The sequence below is a fragment of the Leptidea sinapis genome, chromosome 24, assembly GCF_905404315.1.
Source record: "Leptidea sinapis chromosome 24, ilLepSina1.1, whole genome shotgun sequence".
Taxonomy (NCBI): domain Eukaryota; kingdom Metazoa; phylum Arthropoda; class Insecta; order Lepidoptera; family Pieridae; genus Leptidea; species Leptidea sinapis.
In genome coordinates this window covers 3195023-3222979 of record NC_066288.1, presented here as the reverse complement: position 1 = coordinate 3222979, position 27957 = coordinate 3195023, and the positions used below count along the sequence as shown (strand labels likewise).

The 27957-nt window shown below is 33.5% G+C and overlaps 1 protein-coding gene, 2 long non-coding RNA genes and 1 pseudogene across 5 annotated transcripts in view; 3 read left to right on the top strand and 1 right to left on the bottom strand.

Moving 5' to 3' along the window:
* Positions 1–253: 253 nt before the first annotated feature.
* Positions 254–4057, top strand: LOC126971718 (uncharacterized). Its single transcript, XR_007730970.1, has 3 exons — positions 254–594; positions 2200–2385; positions 3284–4057. It is a non-coding gene; the product is annotated as an uncharacterized LOC126971718 (long non-coding RNA).
* Positions 4058–5644: 1587 nt separating this feature from the next.
* Positions 5645–6750, bottom strand: LOC126971888 (uncharacterized; annotated as a pseudogene).
* A 5787-nt stretch (positions 6751–12537) lies between these two features.
* On the top strand, positions 12538–15591 carry LOC126971713 (uncharacterized). Of its 2 annotated transcripts, XR_007730964.1 has the most exons (3): positions 12538–12950; positions 13083–14210; positions 15370–15591. It is a non-coding gene; the product is annotated as an uncharacterized LOC126971713 (long non-coding RNA). The 2 variants fall into 2 exon arrangements; XR_007730965.1 differs by lacking the exon at positions 15370–15591 and having other exon boundaries at positions 13110–14133.
* Positions 15592–15872: 281 nt separating this feature from the next.
* The window catches only part of LOC126971566 (pre-mRNA-processing factor 40 homolog B), a 31305-nt gene continuing 19220 nt past the window's right edge, over positions 15873–27957 (top strand). For both annotated transcript variants that reach the window (XM_050817871.1, XM_050817872.1), the window contains exons 1-7: positions 15873–16118; positions 16188–16424; positions 17073–17228; positions 18225–18373; positions 24567–24724; positions 25672–25796; positions 26430–26578. In XM_050817871.1, coding sequence (XP_050673828.1) covers positions 16116–16118; positions 16188–16424; positions 17073–17228; positions 18225–18373; positions 24567–24724; positions 25672–25796; positions 26430–26578 — 977 coding nt within the window. In that variant the 5' untranslated portion in view covers positions 15873–16115. The remainder of the gene's footprint in view (positions 16119–16187; positions 16425–17072; positions 17229–18224; positions 18374–24566; positions 24725–25671; positions 25797–26429; positions 26579–27957) is intronic.

The window sequence follows — 27957 nt, the reverse complement described above, 5'->3', positions numbered from 1 at the left end:
TAAGATCAAGCCCCTTATTTTTAATAATAAACTTTTATGATATAATACTAAAATATAAATCTCATATACGTTATAAGAAATATATACATGAATTATAAATAATAATGATGAATATTAGTTGAATATAATTATAAGATAATATGAAACTAATTTAAGGTATAACTACAAATATAATATTTACATTTATACATGAAAATTTACATTAAAGTGAAAGTCCAATAATAATTTATGGACGAATATGTTTTAAGTCTGTGTAAGGGATTGTGTGAAAAGCCAAGACGTATTTTCAAATTTCGCCTACCGTTGAAACTATAAATTTGTAAAGCGGCACGAAGCAGTCATAAGTTTTCAATAACTGCTGAAGTGAGCGCGGGATGTCTTCAGCATTCTTATAAATATCCAAGAGGCAGTCTATCAATGTAAATCTTTGAAGATTATATTGGGGACAGTCAAAGAAAATGTGATCAAGAGTTTGGATGGATAAATTACAGAATTGACAAGTTGGAGAATCTAAAACACCGATCCTAAATAAATGAGCACCACTACGAGAATGTCCCAGACGTAACCGACAAATTGTGGTGTAAAATTTTCTGTGTAAGTATTTTTTCTTTTTAACAAACCAGGGAGGAGAGATTTCGTTTTTAATGTCGGCTAACCATTTGCCCTTTGTTTGAACAACTTGTTGCCAATAATTCTGAAAGTCTTGCAAGAATGTACCTTTAAAATGAGATAGTGCATCTGTGTATGGGAATGTTCAAAGCAGTATGTATCTGATTACTATTCACAATAGATTTAGCAAGATAATCAGCTTGTTCATTTCCTTCCACGCCTATGTGTGAAGGAGTCCAGAATAAAACAATATCTTTTATTAGGGATAAGCATTGATATTTGTCTCTAATATTGTAAATGATGAAATTAGTTGTAACATTACATTTAGGATATTGTAAAGCTTTTAAAACACTCATGCTATCTGTTATAACGATCCAATTATTATATGACTGTTCTCCAATATATTCTAGAGCAGCATATATGGCAGCACATTCTGCTGTGTATATACTAGCCAAGGTATTTAACCTATCACCAAACCCACTCCGCAGTTGTATGTCATAAACTGCCATAGAGACAGCAGTATTACTTTTAGATCCATCAGTATAAAGTTGGTTATAATTTTGCCACTCTGACAGCATACTATATACGTCTTCCTTATATTTTAATGATTCATTAATAATTATTTTAATAGGTGTATATTTTGAATTATAAGAATTTAAATAACATGGCCAAAGAATACTAGAAAATAGATTATGATCACAAGAAAAATGTAACAAATCAGAGTTGCCTTCTACTTGATAGCAGGAATTATTGTCAGTTCGGTTAATATAGTCCTGTATCTTTAATAGGAGTGGATGATTATTAATAGAAGTTAATTTGAGAAAGAATTTTGTTTGTAGATATTTGAATCTAAGAGCTAGTGTGGGAATATTACATTCTACTTGTAATGATATAATAGGAGTAGACCTAAAAGCGCCTGTTATGATCCTTAAGCATTTATTTTGTATTTTTTCTAATTTATTCACTAATGTAGTTACTCCACCATAACAAAAGAAGGCATACTCAAAATGGCTACGGACTAATGACTTATATAGTGTTAGCAAGATGCGTGGGTCTGCACCCCAATATGTACCAGCTAATGATTTCAGAATATTGCAGGCCTTTAATGCTCGATTTTCTAATATTTCAACATATTTGTGCCATCTAAAATTACTTAAAAACGTAACTCCTAAAAACTTTATTGAATTATCTATTGAAATTTCCTAAGTACCATAATATATTTTTGCATCTCTTCTTCTTATAGAATGCTTTGAAAATATTACTACTTTGCTTTTGTCAATACTGACCTCAAGACTAAGATATTGAAAATAAAACTCCAATTTTTTGAGTGCTACATTAAGATCTAACACAACATTTGATAAATTAAGTCCTGAACTATACACTACTAGATCATCAGCAAATTGGAGGTTGGAAACTCTATTACCCAAAACAATATTTATTTGATTTATGTAGATTATAAAGAGCAATGGGCTCAAAATTCCGCCCTGCGATACGCCTCTATATGAATATCGAGGACCTATTAATTGGTTATTGACTCTAACATAAAGTTTACGACCATGCAAGAAATTGAATATCCAACTATTTTTTCAGGGACATTTAAGGATAGAAGAATGGATGACAACTGTTCTAAATCAACATTATTAAATGCTCCTACAACATCTAAAAAAACACCAGCCAATATCTTATTGTCAATCTGGGCACTATGGATGTCAAGACATAAATGCCGTATACTCTCACAAGCAGAACGACCATATCGAAATCCAAATTGATTATTAGGTAAGAGGTTGTTACTTTCAATATAAAATATTAATCTCTGTTTTATTAATAGTTCAAAAATTTTACCAACACACGAGCTTAGTGTGATAGGACGATATGAATCAGCTGAACTAGAATCTTTCCCATGCTTTAAAATTGGAATTAGACAGTCTGTTTTCCATTCTTCTGGAATAGTGGAGTTCTTCCATAGGAGATTTAATATTTTTAGAAACTTATTTAAGTTAGAAGAGTCTAGGAGTTTAAAAAATTTTTTAGGAGAGCCAATCCAAACCGCATGCAGAGTCCTTTCTTGATGATAGACCAGCTTTTAATTCTTCAATAGTAAAAGGGTCAATCATAAAAGAGTTGGTGCTATTTAAAGGATGATTATTGTGAATAATTGTCAAATTTGGTACTGTATCTGGAGTATATTTGTGTAAAAAGTTGGATATCCAATTATTGCTAGAGAAACAATTATTATTAGAATATAAGTTCTTAAATTTCCTCATTTTTGTCCAAATCTGTTTCATTGGTGTTAACCGATTTATGGTGGAGCAAAAATCTGTCCAGGATTTACGACATTCAAGTCTTAATATACATTTTTTCTTTGCTTGAGCTTGCTTAAAATGAATGTAGTTTTGGATATTACAATTTGATTTGAATAACAGATAAGCCTGTTTGCAATCTTCTACCACTTTAGTACATTGCCCATTCCACCAGGGACGTTGTCGCTTTCTTTTAGGTAGATTAGTAATATTGTTACAGTGGTAGTTGGTTTTAGGTACTGAATTTTCTACCGCTCTAAGAATTATGGAACAGAAGTTATTGTAAGACTTCTGTAGATTACAATTATTTATATCAAATTGTTTATCAAGTCATTTACTAAGTTCTCATATTGGTCCCAATTTACTATTTTCAGATTACTGTGTGGAGGAATGTTGGATGGAATTGAAGAAGATTCAGTTTCCGACACTACCATGGAAAATTTTGTGATTGTAGGCAAGTGATAGCTGCCCAAAGAGTCCTGATGAACTTGCCATTCACAGCACAGGAATAATGAAGATGATACTATTGTTAGATCTAGTCCATTTGGTCTCCAAGAATTAGTACCCACCGTAGTTGGTTGACCATTATTTAAGAGCATTAAGTCATTATCGTCCATTACATCCATGATGTCTCTACCTCTAGAATTGGTTCTATTACTACCCCAAATGGTATGGTGAGCATTAAAATCACCAGCAATTATTAGTGGTTCTGGAATACTATGCAATAGTCTATTAAATTTAGATTTGTACACTTAAGTTAGGTACACTGTTGCCAGGACTATAAAAGCTAACAATTAAGATGTCTTTTTGTTTGTATTTAATTTTAATTGCTACATTTTGCAAGGAGTTATCAGAAAATGTTTCTAACTTACCATTGTGATCATTACACATCATTTCGTAGTATTGTATAACCTCTGATAGAAAACTGTATATTTGGTTTAAGCCAAGTTTCTGATATAAGTGCTATGTGTATGTCCTGCTCATAAAGTACCTAGGTTTTGAAGCTAAAACTGTACTATGTTAAGTTTGTGACAACGTTTGAATGTGACGTTTTATTTTTAATTTGTATGGTATCTTTAAAAGCTGAACTTGCGTGTGAGCTAATGCTTTGATTCTGTGTTTTATTTAGTGTAATGACTTTTATTGATTCTGTGATTAGGTTCATTGCTGCTGGATTGGATAAAATTAAATTGATGATGTCTTGTGTGTTCTCTGTCTTATTGAGTGATGGAAAGTTTGTTGGATGTTTAAATAAATCTGATAATGGTGTTTTACTTTTATTTTTACTATCCAATACCTTTTTTTGTTTTATAGGGTACTGACCTGATACTGCAAGATGGTTACCTTTACAGTGCACACATACTGCTTTGTCAATAGGTATAGTACATTATTTATATGAATGATTTTCAGTGCAGAATGAGCAACGCTGAGCATTCTTACAGAATTTAGCCAAGTGGTCAAACCTAAGGCATCGCAAACACTACTTAACTGGCGGCACATAAGGTCGCACTGGTAGACGCCACATCTTTAAGTGAACATATTCTGGGAGTGAAGTAGATGATTCAAAAGTAATAATGACTGCCTGTGTAGGTTGTAATATAAAACCACTATCGGATTTGTTTTTTTTGTACTTGACAAAGATTTGAAAATTTTTTTGTTGGACATATCAATGGGTACGGAGGAAATCACTCCAGACAATTCAGTGGCACCAGCTGGGATGGACGCCTTAATATTTTGTTCCCTTAAAAATGTCGTGTTGTCTAGGAATGTATTAGCCAAATTGGGTCGTTCAAACACTACTCCTATCTTATATTTGTTGAGTTTCTTAAGATGTTTAATGCCTTTAATGAAGCGCGATAAGTAGCTACTAAGAGTTAGCATGTCACGACTACCAAGTGGCTGTTCAGTGACACTCTCTATGAAGACTATAAATTCATGACCGGCACCTGCGTCTTCCGGATATCGGCGACAATAGTCGGCCACCCTATATGGCAAATAAAAGTCCTCGTGGTCTTCCAAAACTGTACGCGAATCTGAGTATTCGCTACTTTCAGAGGTAGAATCTAAAATAGACTCACCTTTATCTCGTTCCGGCTTGGTTTTTTTCCGCCTTTCCGACATCTCTCAGCACAAACCTAAATCACTAAATATATAGACTTTTACTTATACTAAACAAATTAAATGATAAACATATACAAATACTTATATACTTTTCAAAAATATGAGGATTATATACAATATAATAGAAATATTTAATTTTATAGTTAAAAAGACCGCCCTAAGCAATCAAGAGTTCCCGCGCTCCTAATTCATCTAGGCCATAGATAATACACTATATACTAGAGCTACCTAGGCTGCTTTAGTTTAAACAAAGGTACTCTGTGGGCCGCACTACAGTTTTTCCTGATAACGATTAACCGCGAAACTACCCGCGATTTTGACAATTTGAAGATAGATTTCAAAAGAGCAGTATGTATTGTTGCTTTGATACCAAGAAACAGAAAAAAAGACATCAACGAAGATTTCGCAAATATTGGGTCCATCCACTACCGCCATAAGAAAGGTTTCTTTCGAAATATAAAATTTTAAGATAACATCCAGATTATTTTTTTCAATTACATTCGGATGTCAGTAGCCAGCTTTGATAAACTTTCAAATAATGTGCGACCATACATCACCTTCATGGATACAAAAGTTCGCAAAATATGTATTTCACCAGAGTGCCTGTCTGTGACTTAAAGGTAAGTAATTATAATAATAGATGTATTGCACGTTGCACAAAATATATCAAAACTTTTGTACTTGAATTGCGACAGACAATAATTGGCAGCTGTAGGATTTTCTTGCACTTTTTGAACATATTGGATATGTTCTGGTTGCTCGAGTTCTTGAAGGAAATTCACGGGAGCCTGTAATGTAGGTGGAACAGAATTAGGTAATAAGCGGCATATAGATGGTTTGTTTTGCAGGTCCTGACACAAATTGTCGCACTGTTGATGAAACTGCACTGGTGACTATCGGCATGCTTGGAGATGACAAGTAAATATAATTACGGAGATTGTGTTTATGTGAATGACAAATGTGGTCTGGACCCTTGATAATTAAATTGGTGGTTCGAATAGACAGACAGATTTGGCTTTTGCATAACATTCATAACTTCTACCTTGGCAAAATGTTTCTGGTCATCATTAAGTTTGCGCAAAATTGGTACAATCATTTGTGAAAAGTTTATGTCTTCGTCATATTCACACGTATTTCCCTTTGTATTAAATAATAACAACTTTCGTTCATAATCTTTATTGTTACTCTTTTGGAAATCTTCTTACACAAGTAGGCTCGAATGCTATTTTTTAGTTTTTCAAATAAGTCAAAACCAGGATAACCTTGTGAGGTAGATTTGATAGTGCTGCTAGTTTCCCTTTGTTTAAAGATGGTACCAAAAACAACAGAGAATCGAAAGATTTACCACGTTGCTACAGCTAATTCTTAAGAAAACTGTCACCCATATTCTTGCTATTTCTTTTGTATTGTACTAACTGTAATAAGAATAAAATTATATTACCTAATCGATATTTTTTCGGGTAATTGCCAGTGGAAACAGTATGAAATCGTTGTATTCAGAAAATTTTTGATCAGCACAACAACTCTAAATGATTTAGGGGTGTATAACAAGTGTTTGTAGATACGGATGGATGTGACATACAGATGATATATAAGTACATTAATAAATGTTTTTGATTAAATCTGCTTTGCACAGCATAAATACTATGTATGGTCCCAATATAGATCCCTGTGGGATTCCTCTATTATCTACATTGGGAGAATGTCGTTATACCATCATCCCTGGTGATTGCAACTTCCTTCTAGAGCCTGATTATAGCTCTGGCAGAATTTTACTACTTTCATAGTAATCTATTAGTTGAATGTAAAAAGAGTTGTTTATAAGCTCTACACTGCTCGTCTTCGTTCTAGAATTATTCTTACCGGTATATAAATATTTTACCAGTACTTTAGAAAAAAATGAAGGGAAACTCACAGGCTCGGATCCTTGGAAGTAGTTTGATGTACTAAAGCATTTTACATAGTTATTTAAAAATATGCTCTAGGTACTGTAGAGCTTTCATTATATTTGGAGCAAAAATGCATGAGCTACTATTGTAATGGCATCTGCAATATAAATTTCGTTATAAGTATTATAACACTAATTATTCTTAACGAATTTAAAAATATTAATTTTTAAAACGAAGGTAATTGTGACGTCGGATGAAAGCGAGGATTGAATGGGTTACCAGGCTAAAGAACCCTTCACCTTGACATAGCTGCTGTTTATGTACAAAGAGTTGTTTATATATAAACTGTTCGAAATCGTTCCAGAATATCCTTACCGGTATATAAAGTGCCGCGCCTTATTCATTGATTTATTCAAGCAGCTGCCGGAAGGAATCGATGGGCAGACACAACAGTCCCTCGCGTCCCGCCCGTCTCCAAAGGTGGAGAGTTACAACTGGTGCCGGGGCTATAAACGCTGAACAGCAGAAAAGACTACGACGTACATTGATTAATTCAGTAACTAACTAACGGCCGTTTTCAATAACGTATCTCTAGTTACGGATACATTGCTGTCACCGTTTAATGACAAGATCTTATCTATCCATAGTTAAAGGATAGATTTAACTACCTATAGTAATTTAAACTAAAGATAGATAGACTATTGAAAACGGCCGTATGTGAATAGTCTGAGCTATACATATAATGACGTAAATAGATTATTTGCGGGATGATGCGAAATGTTCTCCTGGTGTCTATGTAATAATACGTCGTGCGCTTGGAGTAAGAATATATTAAGGTATACTCGCGCCATACTTAAGACAATCTCTTCTTTAACTATGATCGCCTGGTACCAAAACATTGTATTATGCTTCCTATCTCAGTATCCATATCTCATTATAAATATTATGAATTGATGTGACTGCTCTTTTTACTGTCGCTTTTTCGTTTCATCGACTTTCAAATCACAACGATGATAAAGAAGTTTTCACTTCAATAGTATGCATATTTCTGTCTCATTCTTTGCCGGCTTCATCCTACACATTTTTGTATTTGTGTCTCTTAACTGTCGTTTTTTCCGTCGCATCCGGTTTGAAATCAACGATTCTAAAGAAGTTTCACTTCAAAAATATATAAATCACTACATGACCATATAGATTCAATGAACAATTCGTTATAAGTTAACATTTTGTATTTACGTCTATATCTCTATGTATAAGTGGGGTGAGCGGCACTAGCGGCTGAGTTAGGATTAGTGAAACATGTATATACTATAAAAATACAAAATTTGTGTACAAGAGGTGGTTTATCTGGGACATGTTTTCAACAAAATCGGCATGAAACCAGATGTAGAGAAAGTAATAATCATTAAAAATATGCCTACCCCGAATGGCAGAAAGTCGATAGAGAGATTTTTGGGTGCTACTAACTACTTGTCAAAATTAATTCCTTACTACTCGAATAATACTATTCACCTTACTCGATTACTGAAAAAATAGTCGATGTGGTATTGGGATGATGTTCACAATAAGGTGATCTCAAAATTAAAAGATTTAGTTAGCCGTGCCCCAGTGTTAGCTCTTTATGACGTAACGGGGCCCATAATGGACGCTAGCAGCGCACTGCTTGGCGCGGTGCTCATACAGTCATGCGGTCGGCCGGTCGAGTACGCGTTGCGTACACTGACGGACACACTTACTAGGTATGCTCAAATTGAGACAGAGCTTCTAACTTATCTAAAGCTTTTGACTGACAGAATCAGCCTTAGACGTTACTCAGGAATCTACTCCACTATGGAATCCGTGGTAATGCTCTGAATTTTGTAACATCCTACCTTTGTGATAGAATTCAGAAAGTTGATATGAATGTTTTATCATCACACAGGGCTCAATATTAGGGCAATTTTTGATATTATCTAATATATTAATGATTCATCTTATATTGTATATCATATAGAATATATTCATGAAATCAAGTCAAAAAAGTAGTACGTGAAAATCGCACGTCTCTATTACTTGTTACTTTCGTAGCATAATGTTATATGCCTGTTTTTGTGTATAAACTCAAAGTGCTGAAAAACTTTTGTCAATCAGTAGTTTAAAAATTATGTTAAAAGTAAATTGAGGTAAAGAAACTGTAGTACAGTTTACTTACTTTATAATTTAAAGGCTGCTTGGCAGTGAAATAAATGGCCCATAATCATTTATATTGAGCCTTTGTTATTATTTATCATCACAATTCCTTTTTTATTTGGATATATAATAATATATTAGATATTAATTCAAAAAATGATCAACTTTTATTGTGAGTGTAGGTATTTAGTGAGGAAATATATTACATATCTATTAGGTTTTTTTAGTTAAAATCCTGGGGCAGAACTTGTAATGCTCGTGGCGATGTCGTAGGGCTGATCACTACCTCCTGAGACAACTGCGAATAAAGCAAAGGCTGGTCCATGCGTCACGGCCAGTCTTGCCTTCGGGGATTTTTATGTTTATATTGACAATATACCAATTCAATTTTTCAGTTTTAATATATAGGCTATATTGACAATACTGGAGTCTACGCAAAAAATATCCTTTTCCGTGAAATGTTATTAGAGGATACGATACTTTCTTAGAGGAACGATTCGGAAAATTAAATAAAAACTCCGTATTTCAGGTGATTGAGCCTGTGTTACATACATCATCGCCATTGCCGCCTAGAGATTATTCCAGAGTAAACTTTATTCCTCCACCTTGTTATTCACCAAGTACCTAGTACAAATTTCAGATATAGCATCTTCATTATCATATGATTTAACTGCTTTGCCACATTCTATATCATTCCAAGCAGAGCAGGATAATATGGCTAAAGCTATTATTATTGTCATCTCCGAGGCTTTTCGTAACGACACCATCTCAAATAAAATTAAGGCGACTGAAACAATTTTACCAGCTTGTGTGTTTACAAGATACAATGTTTCAATAAAAAAATCCTTAATAATAATGTATCTTCTTATGTTATATCAATTGAAGCCGACTTACTATGCCAAGTGTACTCCGACAAAAGATTTTCTATGTTCTTCAGTGTCGTAGATAGGTGATTTGTAACTATAATTTATAACTTACTACTTTATTAAATAAAAGCCTTTCAGACTTTATTGAAAGAGTGTGACAAAAACTCTGGAGATTTCACTGTATAGGCTTGAACTTTTTGCCTGGAATAAGTTTTTCTGGTAAAAAGAAACAAAAAAAAATAGTTCAATAAACCGGCAAAAGCATAGTCTATTTTTTTTTTTTTTTTCTTTTGGCAATAGCGTTTACTTTTTGCCAATAACGTAAATTAAAAGATTGGGAAACTAAGTTAAAAAAGGATACGGAACACGGGAAAGGATCAGATAAGTAAAAGAGGATTGAAACGGATATTAAAAATTTCATAAATATACATATATACTTGCTACTTACACAACATTACAAATATTTAAACTTTAATATGATTCTGAAGAATGAAAGATGACAATATTTTATAAAATTTACATGGATACATAATTAGACAGGATATACAGGTAGGAAAAGGAACATTAAGAGATATTAGATCATTCAGGAATGAGGAGCGGTCGTATAGAGAACATGAAAAGAAAATGTGATCTAGATCACATTTATCGGATTCACATTCACACATGTCAGTAGATACAATGCCTAATCTATTAAGATGAACAGGAGTGCAAACATGACCCAAACGTATTCTTATGATAGAAGAACATACTAACTTATTGCATTTGGCACGGAAAAATCATGGTTTAAATGGAATAAGTGGCTGAAGGTTAAAATATTTCCTGCCTTTTGATTGACCAGTTTCAGTCCAAAGCCTATTCCAACAATCCTGAAGGTGAACTATAGGAAGAGCACCTAGATCCTGGCAAAAAACTTTATAAGGGAAAATGTCGCCATCGACCACGGCTTCATTAGCTAGTTGGTCTGCTTTTATATTACCAGGAATGTCGCTATGGCTGGGGATCCATACAAACAACACAGAAAGACCAAAGTGATTGCATTTATTTAATAGATTTCTTAATTCTATGACAACAGAAGAAATGTTTTTTGATTTAAATGGGAACCTATTGAGAGACTGTAAGGCACTTTTTGAATCAGAGAAAATTTTTGTTTTTGGAAGTTTAAATAGAATAATATATTCAATAGCCTTAAAAATACCGTAACATTCCCCAGTAAACACCGATGTTTCCGGAGGTAGTTTAATTTTCTGTGATATTTTAAATTGAGCGTGATAGACACCTACACCAACGGGATCCGAGGAGGAATGTTTAGACGCGTCTGTGTAAATATGATGGTAATCAACCCAAACAGTATTTTTAAGAAGATTAAACGAAAATTTGTACTAATATCGTGCTTATTTAAATCTGAGTTAAAATTAATTTCTGGAAGCAACATTAATGCTTCAAAGCTAGTACTGAAAAGAGGATAATTAATGGATCGATGAATAGGAGCTTTTATGTTGATAAATTTCTTAAAACTATTGATTAGACAAGGTGGTTTTTTATTTGACCAATATGCAGATGAATCTATATAATGAGAAAGTTTCTGAAGTTTGTTATAAAGAGAGTGGTTAAGAAACTGAAAAGATCGGAATATAAATTTGTCTGCTAAATATTGACGACGTAGATATAGTGGAGGATCACCACATTCTACTTGAAGAGCATTGATAGGACTTGACCGCATAGCACCAGAAACTACTCGTAAAGCTTTGGACTGTATGACATCTAGTTTTTTAAATGCCTTAACACTACCAGGCTCCAGCAAGAATGTACCATAATCTAATATACTTCTTATAAGATCATTATATAACAATTTCATGCAAAAAGTGCACACCACCAAACACCTGACAGACATCTTAAAATATTAAGAGTACGCTCACATTTAGCATTTAGGTAATCACAATGTGGGATACCAGTTAGTTTCGAATCTAAGACAATTCCCAAAAACTTAACATTATCTTTAACTGGAATCTGATAACCCTCATAAAATATAGAAATAGGAGGAGGAGTTCTTGATCTCGTGAATAAAACTATTGTACTTTTTTCAGGTGATAGATCAAGGCCATTTAAGTCCAACCAAGTTTTTAAATTTATCAGCGGTTGTGTTATAGAAGAACTAGCTTTAAGTACTGATCCCTGGGGGAGGCCCTTTGAAACAAGTCGAGTAATTGACTTCCTGTCATCTAGTTTCAGGATTATGTATCTTTCGGAAAGCATGTTTATGATAAAATTTGTTAATAGCAGAGGTATATTAAGTTGTAAAAGCTTACTCTTTAAAATACTTATTACGACATTATCATAGGCACAATTTATATCTAAGAACGCAGCTATTACTGATTTATTATTTGAAAATGATGATTGAATATCAGAAATGAATATACTTAAGCTATCAATAGTACTTTTCCCACGTCTGAAACAGAATTGGGATTCACATAATAGACCGTTATGCTCAACAAACCATTCTAAACGATTTTTTATAAGATGTTCTGTAATTTTCATCAAAACAGAAGAAAGTGCGATTGGGCGATAGGCAGAATGTTCTGCAGAACACCTATTAGGTTTCAGTACGGGAATTATTTCTTGACGTTTCCACGTGGAGGGGATGTTACCAGATGTCACTATGGAATTTATAAGAGATAAATAATAAAATAAAGCATCATCATCTAAATGAGAGATAAAGGAATACGGAATACCGTCCAGTCCAGGAGCAGAATCCTTAACATGAGACAATACACCTTTTAGTTCAGTGAGAGAAAATATACTGTTTAAAGCAAAACAGTTATCATTATTTATATTTATTACAGGGTAACCAATTATTAAGTCTTCAGGAACGAAAGGTGGAGCCAATTTATCTAAAAAGCTATTAACTAAATGAAAAGGGATTGATTTTGGAGATGAATCTTTGTATGCAGATCTAAACCTTCTTATATTTTGCCATACAAGAGATGGTTTGACATCAGGTGATATTGAATAGCAGAAATTTTTCCAGCCATCAAATTTCTTTTTCTTTAGAAATTTTGAAGTTTCTGACATACTCTTTGTAAGAATTTCAAAATTCTCATCAGTTGAGCATTGACAGTATGTAATTTCAGCATATTTTCTTCTCTTTACTGCCTCAGTACATTCGTTATCCCACCAAGGAGGAGAAGGAATAAAACCCAAAGAGCTATTTTTACTTGGAAATATCTCATTGGCAACCTCAATAAAGATTCTTGCTAAAGAATCTGCACACTGAGATTCTGTACCTGGATTAATTTTTGGAAGTGTAATAATTTTGTTTTTTATTAGATCTTTATATAAATCCCAATCAACATCATTAAGCTTATATTTTAAACGAGGAGAATAAGTTTTATGTAATACTTTATTGTTATTATTGCAGGTTGGAAATGATAATAATAGTGGGAAGTGATCACTACCAAAAGTAGATCGTAATGGATCCCAGGACAAAGAAGAAGCAAGATTAGGTGTAGTGACTGTTAAATCTGGAGCACTTGGGCCCTCGTCAGGATGAGAACGTCGTGTAGGACGACCATCATTTAATATACACAAATTCACTGAATCAAATATATCTTTTAATGTGTTACCATAACTATTAGAAGATAAGTAACCCCAGGATTCATGGCGACAGTTAAAATCACCAAGGATCATAAAAGGCTTCGGAAGAATGGAAATAATATCTTTAATTTCATTTAAGATTGCTGAAGAAGGATGAGGTATATAAATAGATACATAACAGATATTTTCAACTAAAGCAGCAATAATAGAAAAATCATTACTGTGAGAAGGAATAGAGAAGAGAGAAAAGGAAAGAGGGTGTTTCACAAGCATGGCTACCCCGCCATGCCCATCCACACGATCTTCTCTGAGACATGAATAACCTCGAATCTTAAATAAAGATCCTGGTTTCAACCATGTCTCTTGAAGAGCACAGATAAGGTTTATATTTATTTAATAAATAAATAAGATCACTTTTTTTAGGAGTGATGCTTTGACAATTCCATTGAAGAACTTTGTCCATTATTTGGTTTATAAATTTGAGTAATTGCAGAAACTAATAAGGCAGCGTTGGACGGTGAAAATTCATTCGATTGACTAAGAGATTTTATAAGAGAAATAATTAAATCAATTACTGAGGATTCCAAAGGATTTTCATTTACTTTGTTAATTAATGCACATCCATTAGAGGGTTGGGGAATATTAAAATCCCTTAAAATTTCTTGGTGAGCAGATTTGTCATATCCTTTGCTAAGTGTAGGTGGAGGCTTTGGTTTAACAAAAACAGTTTTTTTATATGAAGTATTGTTTATAGCTTTATGTGTTGAATGTTGATGCTGGGTTGGAAAAGTATTAGGAGTGATGTTAGGTGATGAGAGTAATGTATCTGCATATGAAATTCGAGAGACAGTTGGATGTATCTTTGAAGCTTCTGAATAGGAAATACAGTTTTTAGCCATTGATTCCTTTATAGCTCTTTGTCTTTCATATTCTAAACATTTTTTATCAGTTGCAATATGGGAACCTTTACATAAACAACAAGATATAAAATCATCTTGAACAGAGCAGTTATCACCACTATGTCCTTGACCACATCTAAAACATCTTGGTTTAGATCTGCATTGAGATTTCACATGACCAAACCGACAACAATTGTAGCATTGAATAGTAGGATATATATACAAGTCTACAGTAAGAAAAGTGTAGCACATATATACTCGTTTAGGCAAAAACTGTCCATCAAAAGTAAATACCACAGACTCAGTACATTTAAGATGGTTTTGTCCATCAATCATCATCTTTCGTTTTATTCTCCTAATTTTTATGATTGGGCCACAGCCAATAGGAACAGAAACATTATCTTTTATTTCCTCTTCAGACCACTCAGCTGGTACTCCTCTGACTATTCCTATTCTACTCACAGAAAATGATGGAATAAAAGCCTTATATTTTTCATTTTCAAAATTTTTGTTTTCAACAAAGTCATTTGCATCTTGGTACTTAGAAAAAGAAATAGATAACCTATTCCGGCCTATCCTTTTTAAACTTCCATTCACAATATTTTTAATAGAATTTCTTTTGAGAAAACGACCAAATGTAACTGGATGTAAAGTAACATTATCATCGGGATATGGATACTGTTTCTGAATGTGTACAACAAAAGGAGCAGCATCTAATGAGTTATATAACAGCCTTGCAACAGGGGGCTGTGGCTGTTGTGGAGTGTCTGTGTTATTTTTTTGTATGTTCTCTACTACTATAGAAGAATTATTGCAGGAATCGACTTTGGAAAGAATTTGTTTATCACTAATGTCTACACATTTGCAATCACTTTCCTTAATATCTTTCTTATCACCACGGTGTTTTCGTCGTCTTTTATTACAGTGTCTGCATATTCTGGGTCGAGCTGACACTCTTTTACGGCCACTAGATGTCTGAGACACAGAACCATCTGTATCCATCGTGCTACCTTCGTCATTATGAGAAATTGTCACTACATGACCTATATCAGGGGCTGTCCCCCCAGGATCATCCGGGGGGTCCATCATATCATAGAAAAGTGAAGAAAAGAAGACTTACCAATAGGATGAAATTTACACAAATTAACACTTTAATAAACACTAACTACTAAAATATATACAAACTACAACTTATCTGATCAAAATATCTAAATATTTACATGAAATTTAAAAATAAAATGAAAAATTATCAAAATTACGTGCGACCGATCTTAAGTTTCCCGCCCTTTTTACGCATAGTCTACTCGGCTATCCCGCTTGCGCCAATCTTTCTGTGTTCTGTGTTTGTACCTATAGAATTTGTTGTATTCTTTGATTTGTATTTGCAATTTGCATCTGTGACACTGTAGAGTGTAGTGTTTAAATTCTCTTTGGGCACTGTGATCTGCATACAATTTTGATACATTTTCACATTAATGTAAATTACAGTAAATTATGATTAATGTGAAAAAGCTATATGAATTATCTGATGTAATGAGTATTTATATTTAATATTTTAAAGATAAATATTCTTAAACAAATTACCAACCCTAATTCTTATATTATATTATGGTGACAAGCTGTTATTAAGCTGCAGGCTTTCGTATCATAGTAACATAATATTTTGATAAAATGGTAAGTTAAAAAGGTCGCAATTAATTATGTGAGAATTGAAGATTTATTATCTTCATTGATAATTTTCAGGATGCTTCAAATACTGGAACAAATTCGCCTGGACTGTTGCCTCCTGCTCCTATGTTGCCTCCACCGATGTTACCACCACCAATGTTAGCTGGAATGGCACCACCAATGCCGCCTGTATCAATGCCTCCTGTGCCGGGTGTGCCACCAACTCTGCCAGGATTACCACCACCTATGGCTTTCCCCCCTATGATGACACCATTTTCAATGCCACCGCCAGGATTTCCATCATTTAAACCAGTAAATATATCTTATTACAATATCCATTTTATCTTTTAGCGAGAAAGCACAATGCTGATATTTATGAAATTCTAAATAATGTCAGAAATTGCATCTTAGTATGTAATGCAGTCCATTGCCTATGGCAAAAAAATAAGTAATTTGTTAACCAAATAAACATTCAAATTTGGCATTGTGCTTGTCTCCACAAGTTTAACTTACATTTATTTTTATTAATATATTTTGTTCTAAATAGCAATGTGCTTTATTATAACAGCTGTCAGTTATTCAACATGTGTGTATATTTAAAATTGTGTTTAATGACTCCCAAACAGCAATGTTATAATTTTCTAGGGTTGGTGATAAATGTTTTAAGAAATCGTCCTGTGGCAAACCAACAATATTAGGTTGCATGTAATTTAAAATTTATTAATCTTAAGAAATTTTTAGTTGTGAAGTGTATCCAACACATTTTAGCCTCACTTTAATGTCTATCTACCGAAATCAAAAGTAATATAAGCGGCAAACATTTTCACTCTATCTCAATCTTCATTCGCTAATACTCGGTATGACAAAAAATATCCAAAACTTTGTGAAATTATATTTAGGTTTAAAATAAAATTGTGACTGGAACACAAAACATGCTTACACATTATATTTGGCATCCAGGACTTAGTTGCTCCAGCTCCAGAAATTTCTCCACTAGCAAATCAGGGAAACCCGTGGACAGAACATAAGGCGCCAGATGGCCGTACATACTACTACAACTCTATAACAAAGCAAAGTCTATGGGAAAAACCTGATGATCTAAAGACACCAGCAGAGGTTAGTATGATATATTGTATTTTGTATGGATGTTTGAACTATTATAGTGGGGTCAACTCCACTATAATAATTCATTCATCATAGCACTTGTCCTTTAAAGGAATTCCTACACTTTTGAAAATCTAGATAAGATAAAATAAGATCATTTATTTGTAGTCATGAGTATACATAGATGTTTCAAATCACAATAAAAGTTCTCCATTCCTTGCCCGCATGCTGTGGCGTACAAATAATAATTAATAACAAGTTAAACAAATATATTTATACACAATGACAGTTAATTGATATACATATCAATAATTGAATATTTTGAAATAACATATAACAATAAAAATTGGTAAAAAGAAATTAAATTAAGTAAAATGATCTATCTGAAAAGAAGTATTTTATGGAATAGTATGATTTTGTCACTAGAAGATTCTATAGTATCTTGACCTCAGAGCTTTAAAGCCAGAGTATCTCATCTGATAATATATATGTTCTCAGTAAAACTTGTATTTACTTGATAAAGCGCCAAATTACTATTTAGTGTTTTGAAGGACTTGGACGGAACAACAACCCAACAATTGAAGGATTTGCTACAATTCCATTGGGAGTGAATACATCAAAGTGACATAAACAGTCTCATTAATTCAATGAATAATTGTTGCCGACAAGTTCTGAATAGCAGAGGAGGCCATACTTTGTATTAAATTATCCTATTCTTTCACAATAAATTTATTTTCTTTAAAAATTTCATTTTGTTAAAAAAATCTTTAGTTGCTAATGTACCTTAGTTTCTGCAGTATATTCTAATATTGCTAATTTCTGTTATTAAAAGAACTTATATAGACAACAGCTGTTATTTTTACATCATAAGACCCTAAAAATATTATTTTAAAAATAAAATACATAATTATCCTAAAATTTAAATTAGTGTTGTTATATTTTTTTACATGTCGCTTAGACTTTTTAGATGTGTGTAGTTGAGTTATGTATATCTATATTTTATTACAGAAACTCCTTTCTTCATGTGTATGGAAAGAATACACTACAGATGCAGGCAGAGTGTATTATCACAATATAGAGACAAAAGAATCCAGCTGGATAATTCCAAAGGAACTACAAGAAATAAAAAATAAAATAACTGCTGAAGAAGCTGCCCAGTAAGTTATCCAACATTATTATGATAATTGTATGTCTGCCCAGCTACAAATATTAACCCATTTGCAAAAATACTGGTACCCAAAACCTTTTTATGTAACTATAAAAAATCATAAACTGATGCTAGTAAGTTAAAATGTTCACAGATATCTTTTTCATTTGCTATTTCTCCATTTTCAGTGTCTAGCTTCAGTGGCTTAGAATTTCATCTGAAATCATTTAGAGAGAGTTTATTGATTAGGTTCCACATTTTAGATGACTTTTTTATATAGTAAGATAAGATAAGATCATTTATTTGTAGTCATGGGTATACATAGATGTTTCAAATCACAATAAAAGTTCTCCATTCCTTGCCCGTATGCTGTGGCGTACAAATAGTAATTAATAACAAGTCAAACAAATATATTTATACACAATGACAGTTAATTGATGTACATATCAATAATTGAATATTTTGAAATAACATATAACAAGTGAAATTGGTAAAAAGAAATTAAATTAAGTAATATGATATTTAAAAAATGTTAATTGAGTGTTGTATCTGAAAAGAAGTCTTTTATGGAATAGTACGATTTTGTCACTAGCACATTAAATAGTTTCTTTTTAAAACACGTCAACTTAAGTTCTGTGATAGTTGTAGGTATCTTGTTAAATATTCTCCGCGCCATTTCAAGAACACTATTGTACATCAAAGCTGTGTTGCTGCCATGTAAATGTAATCTATCCTTGCTTCTCAAATTAATATTGTGGATTTGAGATGTTCTGACAAATGTACCAGGGTTAGTTTTTACAAATAATGCTATTTCATAGATATATAGTGAGGTCAAAGTAAGAATTTTAAGTTGGTTAAAGAAGGGTTTACAACTATCCCTTATTTTAAGACTACTCATTGACCTAATGCAGCTCTTTTGGGCTTTAAAAATTATATCTTTTTCGCATGAGTTTCCGCAGAAAATTATGCCGTAACGTAAGTTGGATACAACAAATCCATGATACGCTGTCAGAACAGTTTGTCTATTAGCGACTTTTGAAAGCTCATGCAGTGCGTACGAGAATTTACTTATTTTCTTACTAAGTTCTATTGCATGTGCCTTCCAATTTAATTTACTGTCAATGTTAAGTCTTAAAAATGTTGTTGTTTCGATAATTTCTACAACACAGTCATTGTATGTGACGTTAATTTTTTGAGGTGTGATTTTTGGTTCTCGCAAACGAAAGATCATAACTTTAGTTTTCTGTAGGTTTGCTTGCAAATTATTAATGTTAAGCCAGTGTAGTGTCCTTGCTAGAGCATCATTTATATTTACTTCAAGTTGTTGCAGGCTGTCACCTTTAATAACTATAGTACTATCATCTGCAAATAAAATCGTAGGATATGGTATATTTGAGGGCAAGTCGTTTATATATAACAAAAACAATAAGGGGCCTAGCACGCTTCCTTGGGGTACACCGAATGTAAGTTCACGTTCTCGAGAACTACTAGTTTTTTCCATTTTACTACGTGGGCTTAGCTTAGTAATGTGCGTTATCTGTTTCCTGTTAGCAAGGTATGTTTGTATTAGACTGTGGACGTTCCCACGTAGTCCATATTGTTCCAGTTTTTTTAACAGTATTGCATGATCAACAAAATCAAATGCCTTTGTCATGTCCATATATAGTGCACAAACTGGCATTCGTTTATCTATATTTGTGACTATGTGTTTCATAAAATCAGAAATGGCCATGTTTGTGGTATAGTTTTTTCGAAACCCTTTTTGTTGTGGAAAAAGAACTTTGTTCTTTTCTAAAAATGAGTATATATTGACTGATAAATGATTTTGTCAAATATTTTTGACATGATTGAAGTTAGGGCAATTGGTCGATAGTTTCTTAAATCGTCTTTTTTGCCTTTTTTGTGTAAAGGCTTAATTATAATTGCTTTAAGTTTATCAGGATATATGCCATTGATGATGCTGATATTAATTATATGGCTAATATGAGGTGCAATTGCTGATGCTACATGTTTTAAGACTATTGTACTAAATCTATCATAACCAACACTTTTTTTGTTTTTTAGGTTCTCTATAATTTTTTGAATATCGGAAGGAATCGTAGGTGGTAAAAACATCGATTGATTAATTTTTGGTATATAAGTTGGATCTGATCTATGAAGAAATCGTTAAAGGTATTAGCAAGTTGTTTGGGAGATTTTATAATTTTATTATCTTTAATAATCTGTAATATATTCTCTTTAGGCAAATTTTGTTTTGTTTTATTGATAACTTGCCATGTGGCTTTACTTTTGTTTTTTGTACCTAAAATAAATTGATTGTTTTGGGCTTTCTGTGTCAGTTTTATTATTTTTTTAAGTCTTTTTGAATAATTTGTGAGGATATTTTTGTTTTCCTTTGTTCTATTTAATCTGTATCTCCATAGAGTATCTCTTTTTCTTTTACTACAAGCTTTAATTCCTGTTGTTATCCATTTTGGTTTATTGCGGGTTTTAATTTTTATTGTTTTTGTCGGAAAACATTGATCGTAGTATAGTTTGAATGTTTCATAAAATGAGTCGTAAGCTGTATTTGGGTCATTAGTTTCATATATATCAAAAGTAATATTATTCAGACAAGATATGAATTTATTTAGGTTTTCATTTTGATAGTTGTTCGCCAATACTTTAAACTGCAGGTTCTACGCACTGGATATTTAACTAGTTGCGCGGTGTGATCGGAAAGATCCCAGTCTATGACCTCACTTTTTCCAGATTTGGTCTTGCCATGAGCAATGTCGATACATGATCCTGACTGTGGTCTTGTGCATTCTTTTATCTGTAGTTTTAAATTATATTGAGCAAGAAAATTTTCAAGATCTAATGATGTTTTATCATTTTTTAGCATATCAATATTGAAATCACCGCACATCACAAGTCCCTTCTTTGTATTTTTTAATAAGTTATACATAATTGTGTCAAGCGTTTCGTAAAATATATCTAATTCTCGTTTTCTATTACAAGGAACTCTATAAATGCATAGTATAATCGTGTCATGATTAATTAAGTCAATAGCGCAACATTCAATAATATTTGTTACGGATACTTGTGCCGGAAATTTTATTTCTTTGTATGGAGTTTTATTTTTGACTAATATGCATGCTCCTCCTCTTCTTTGTTTTCTTGAAAATGTTGCAGCAACATGATAGTTTGGTATATGTAAAATATGTTCATGTCCAGAGAGCATGTTATGCTCTGTGATACATACTATATCAACATCCACTTTTTTAGTGTATAGTTCCTCTAAATGTAAAGTCAGTAAGTCCGATTTTGTAACTAGGCCTGAAATATTTTGGTGTAGTATATGTATGTAACTATTACTGAAAAAACGTGTTATTTTCTAGTGTCTCATTTAATGCTTTATGTGTATTTACTGTGGTATATTTTTCGTGAGTTACTTCTTTGTTTATATGTATATTGTCATTTAGTTCTGCTGCGTATTTTATTCCACTGAAATCGATTTCTTTTATGAGATTCTTAATATCTGTCATCAGTGTTTTCATCCCAGTATTGTTCAGAGATCCCTGTTTTCCAGAGAACATGTGGTGATCATTTGTCAAGTTTAAATTTGAGTCTAAAACATAGGCGTACTCGTAGTTGATAAACTGATTTCTGTGCAAGCTTATTACGTTGATCTAGTTTATGTCGAGAAGAACTCATGGAAATCATTTTCATTTGTCGACATTTTATATGTCATACATTAATTATGTAAGTGTGATGCTTTGGGTATTTTATTATGGTTTATTGTTGATATGGTTTAGTTCTGCAATATGGTGAGACAGTGCCCCAATCGCGTTAAAAAAACTGCATGGTTTGATGTAAGCATACCCAAAATATTGACCCATTCAATAAATTGGTAAAATAAAAGAGCTCAAATATGATGGAGGCCCCATGTTTTAATTTCCGATAATAATAATAATAATAAAATTGACACACTTTTACACAAATTATCTTGCCCCAAGTTAAGCATATAAAGCCTGTGGGTTACAAGACAATGATATATTTTATACAATATACTTACCTACTTAAACATAAATAATTTCATATAAATATACATAAATACATTTAAACATCCATGACTCGGAAACAAACATCCATATTCATCATATAAATGCTTGCACCTACCGGTATTCGAACCCGGGACCTCTAGCTTAGTAGGTAGGATCGCTAACCACTCGGGTATACAGGTCGTCTGTTGTAGATGCGCATGTTGTAGCTTACCTCATCAGAAGGGATAGTGGGGCGAACTGTCATGTGTTATGTAAAGTTGTTTTTATATCACATGTGAACACCTCAATGGCTGACTCCAATAGCAATTTGGTCGTAACATCATGGTGTGTGTTTAAAATGTTTTAATGTTACAAAACGGCAATTTAATTACTGCCGGCGAATTCCACCTTCGCACGACACGCCACAAGTTAGGTTATAATCCCCACCATCTGGATGTGTGGCGGTCCTCCACAGTGCGGTTTTCAAGGAGCTTTCTTCCACGTACTACAAAGCTGTGGAATGAGCTTCCTTGTGCGGTGTTTCCGGGACGATACGACATGGGTACCTTCAAAAACAGCGCGTACACCTTCCTTAAAGGCCGGCAACGCTCCTGTGATTTCTCTGGTGTTGCAAGTGATTGTGGGCGGCGGTGATCACTTAACAACAGGTGACCCGTACGCTCGTTTGTCCTCCTATTCAATAAAAAAAAATACTTCAAACCCTAATTTAAATAAAGATAGTTGTGTCGTTCTTATGGGAGCAGAAACTGTGACTAAACATCAAATGCTGTGAGAAATTTTCATAAAATATGATATGATTTATATACATCCCCCCTTTATGACGTTAATAATCCTTAGGCGTGTATGCATACCTCAGACTATACATATATTATACAGGTATTGTATTGGAATATAAGGATGAACAAGACTTCGGGTCACTTTTGATTACCGCAGCCAATATTCTCTTGCAATACCAGATGAATAACAGGAGCGTTACTGAAGTTTAATGGCGGGTGTACGTTCATTATCCATGTCATCATGTTTATGATTCCACCTACCGTTTAATAAATAGTCTACATTACTAACTGACATGAAATTTTATTGAATTAGGCGTTACTTTGCGGAAATCCATGGTTATACAAATGATTTAAGTTTTCTTTAGTGTTAATTCCGCCAATATTTGTTTTTAAAACAATTCGATACGTCTTAGTTTAGTCCCATCACCTTTGTTACGTGTCTCTTCCGGTGGTAATACGTCACAACAGTCGACCAATCACAGCGCGTCATTTCATAGGACGAGGGTATAAAAGAACGGCTTCCGGCTCATTTGATTCAGTCTCGTGCCAGATTTTGGCGAGACAACACGTCCTGAGGATGCCTCGTGTAGAGGCGAAACACGTGTCGAATTGTTTTTAAAACAAATATTGGCGGAATTAACACTAAAGAAAACTTAAATCATTTGTATGACATGAAATTACAAAGGTTCTATTTCCGACTGGCGAGTCGCGATAAAAATGTGGGTAGGCTTTAATATGACGTTTTGTGAAAAGTCTAAGATAGTGATGATCTACAATGTGTAGAATTCTCATAATTTAAAATGGAACAACCATTTATTGGATGCAACACCTTTCAACCTATTTTATTGTGTATATTACAACCATTGTTAAATACTCATTCTGATTAAAAAGAGTGGATGTTGAGTTTCTTGTATGTCCTTTGCACTAGCTCTTCTATTCCACCTTCACACGACACACCACAAGTTAGGTTATCATTCCCACCAACTGGATGTGTGGCGGTCCTCCACAGTGCGGTTTTCAAGGAGCTTTCTTCCACGTACTACAAAGCTGTGGAATGAGCTTCCTTGTGCGGTGTTTCCGGGACGATATGACATGGGTACCTTCAAAAAAAGCGCGTACACCTTCCTTAAAGGCCGGCAACGCTCCTGTGATTCCTCTGGTGTTACAAGAGATTGTGGGCGGCGGTGATCACTTAACACCAGGTGACCCGTTCGCTCGTTTGTCCTGCTATTTCATAAAAAAAAAACTAGCTCTATTTTTCCGAACATAAAGTAGACTCAGTAAATTAAATGAAATATTAAAAGTGACGATTCAAAAACACTGTTTAAAACTAATTAAATAAAGTTTATTTGACTTTGAAAAGGTATTACTTATGTTACAGGAGTGCTTTACATGCAGACTTACCTCCTGGGGAGGTGCCTCTGCCATCTTCACCAGGGAAACCCAATAGTGGAAGTTCTGCATTAGATGAAGCGATGGCTAAAACATTAGCATCTATCGATCCGTCTCTAGCTAATGCAATACCAATACCAGATGACAGTAAGTTTCAGTTTTTTTACTCTGAATATTATGTTATTATTATTTGAAGAGGGTGGCTATTTCCTAGTCCAAAAGATTGCTAGTAACACCGCGTCCAAAATTGAACTATTGTGTTCGCCACTCATACTAAAGCTCGTCGTCAAGCCCTGCCGCCTTTACGAACCGCAGTAATTCCTTGACGCGAGTGTTGCAAACACTATCTGGTGGCACGAAGTGGTCGCCAAAGATTGTGTTACGCTTATGCATTAGTGGGCCGCAGTCGCAGAGTAGATGAATATTATGTTACTTTTACAAGATATAATTAATGTTCGTCTTTTCTGTATTTTGTCACAAACCAAGATATTAAGATCACACACTTTTTACTTTGTGTGGTAGGTTAGTCTTTGATTTTATACAAAAATATTATTAATTCCTCCACCTATAGAGACGTTTAAGGACCTACAGTTATTTTTTAACACTGACAAAGAGTTTTATGCTTTTAACTTTAATAATTCCTGCGATATTAAATAATTAAAAGAATGCTACTACAACACTTTTCCTAATAATTATGAACCCCTTGATAATGGGAATGTTTTTTTGAGATTATGATAATATTTACTGTCATGGTTGCGTTATAAATATGAATAATATTAGCTGTATTATACATAGGTATGTACATTGACATTGCTAATAAATGTATTGTACAAAACCTTCATCGTTGATCATTTTGTCTGCGAGGTTGACAAAACGACGTTTTCAAAATATTTACCATGCAAGTGTGTTGACACTCTCGGCTTCCTTATCGCGCTTGGCTGATGTTCGCACATCATACCACCTCGAGCGTAGACAGCAATAAGGAATATTCCTACCAAATTTCAAGTCTCTATGCCTAATGGTGTGTGAGATATCGTGATGAGTGACTATATACGTGGAATTCTCTTATATTTATCTGATATTATCTCTTATAGTTAAGCCAGAGGAGATTGCTGCTCCTCCCCAAAGCGATATTGATCGATCCGAATCGGCAACAGAATTCCAATACAAAGACAAAAAAGAAGCTATAGAGGCCTTTAAGGAGCTGCTGCGAGAGAGGGTAACTACATTTTATTGTGTTTCTACACCGGAAATAAAGATAGTTCTTTAGCTGTTTTATGAAATTATTGTGTACCTTTTTGTGATTTAAATTAAAGATATCTCTTTTTTGGTAGTCATTGTGAACCACCAGGAGACGGCTCCTTTGCACGGGATCCCGGCTAGACTATGGGTACCACAACGGCGCCTATTTCTGTCGTGAATCAGTAATGTGTAAACATTATTGGGTTTCGGTCTGAAGGGCGTTGTAGCTAATAAAATTACTGGGCAAATGAGACTTAACATCTCTCAAGGTCATATCTCAAGGTGACAAGCGCAATTGTAGTGCCGCTCAGAAATTCTCGGTTTTTCATCGCATCGCTTCATTATGAGTTACCATAATAAAGCGATGTGTCTGTGCAATATCGAAGGATCGGTTGGTCGATTAAAGTTTGTGCCCTTTATTACTCACAGAAAAACCATGGACACATTGGATGTTTTGTAAAAAGCTTTTTGTGCACTTGATCAAAGGCCATAGAATTATCATCTTCGGTTTGTCTCTGCATACAGATAGGAAAATATTCTAGAGTATTTTTTTTTTTATAAAAATTAATTTATTATGTAACTTAACATGCATTTTTATTAATCTTTCCAGAATGTACCATCGAATGCCACATGGGAACAATGTGTTAAGATAATATCAAAGGATCCCCGGTTTGCTACTTTCAAGAAACTGAACGAAAAAAAGCAGGCGTTCAATGCATACAAAACGCAGAAGCTGAAAGATGAGAGAGAAGAACAGAGGTAAACATTTTTTTACTTATTATGAAATTGATAATTTTGTGTTTCAGTTTCCAAGCATTTAACGTTCTGCAATATTTGAGTCGATGGTGGCCTTTGATACTCGCGAAATCACCACATATTTATATTAAAATACTAGTTGACCCGACAGACGTTGTTCTGTATACAATAAATAAAATAATGTTTTTTATTAATTTGTCAATAATGTATCATATCATCAAGAATTATTTCGTAAAATATGTACCCTGTTGTTGTAATGAAATTGTTTCACAGCAGAACTGTCAAACCGTGCGTCAATAATTCTCTCATAGAAAATATGTCCATACAAAAGAAATATCGGACGACTGGGGACATATCAAAGGAAAAACAAAATTGTTGTTTTTATTCAATTCCGAACACTTTCATATTTATTCACCTTTTAAACCTTCCCTGGACTTCCACAAATAATCCAAGACCAAAATTAGCCAAATCTGTCCAGCCGTTCTCGAGTTTTAGCGAGACTAACGAACAGCAATTCATTTCTTTATATGTAGATATAATAATAATAATAGTAAAAATTAAAGTGTCTCTCTGTGTATCTCTCCTTTATTATATATTTAGTGTACAAAGAGCCCAGTATAACCACTGGATATCTCGTCAAAATGTTAAATTTCATCTGTTGGTGATGTTTTTGTCTGGTGTTGCATAGCCGTGCAATTTGTAAGACTAACATAACTTCTTGCCTCGCAAAGCTTCTTAGAGGAATCACCTGCTTACTACAGTATACTAAAATCAAACCGATACAGCATTATTCAAGTTTCAATCAACGGCCGGCAATTATATCAAAGACTTTTGGTATTGCTGATAGTCCTCGGGCAGCAGAAGTACTTACCGTTAGGGGAGTGGCTTGCCCTTTGCACCCTACAATATAAAAAAGACTCACAGTGCAAACAAACGTACGGTACTTTACTATGGGGTCATGCTGCTGACATTGATATAGTGTTTGCTCCTCAAAAGAGAGCTGTTCGTGCTATATATAGGCTTGGTTATAGACAGTCTCTCAAAGAAAAATTTAAAGAAATAAATATTATGACTGTTCATTGTCAGTACATTTATGAAAATTTAATATACGTTCACAAAAATCTTCACTTTTTTGCTTTTAATAATGATTTTCATTATTATAACACTAGAAATAAGGGATTGCTTGTAACTAATTCTAGTAGGCTTCATAAGATACATAATAGCTTTAAGGGTAAATGTATACACTTCTATAATAATGTCCCAGCCACTGTTCAGGCATTATCTATAAATAAATTTAAATGTTTTATAAAAAAAATGGCTCTGTCGTAAATCCTATTACTCCACTGCTGAATATCTAAATGATCGGACAGCGCCTGGGACTA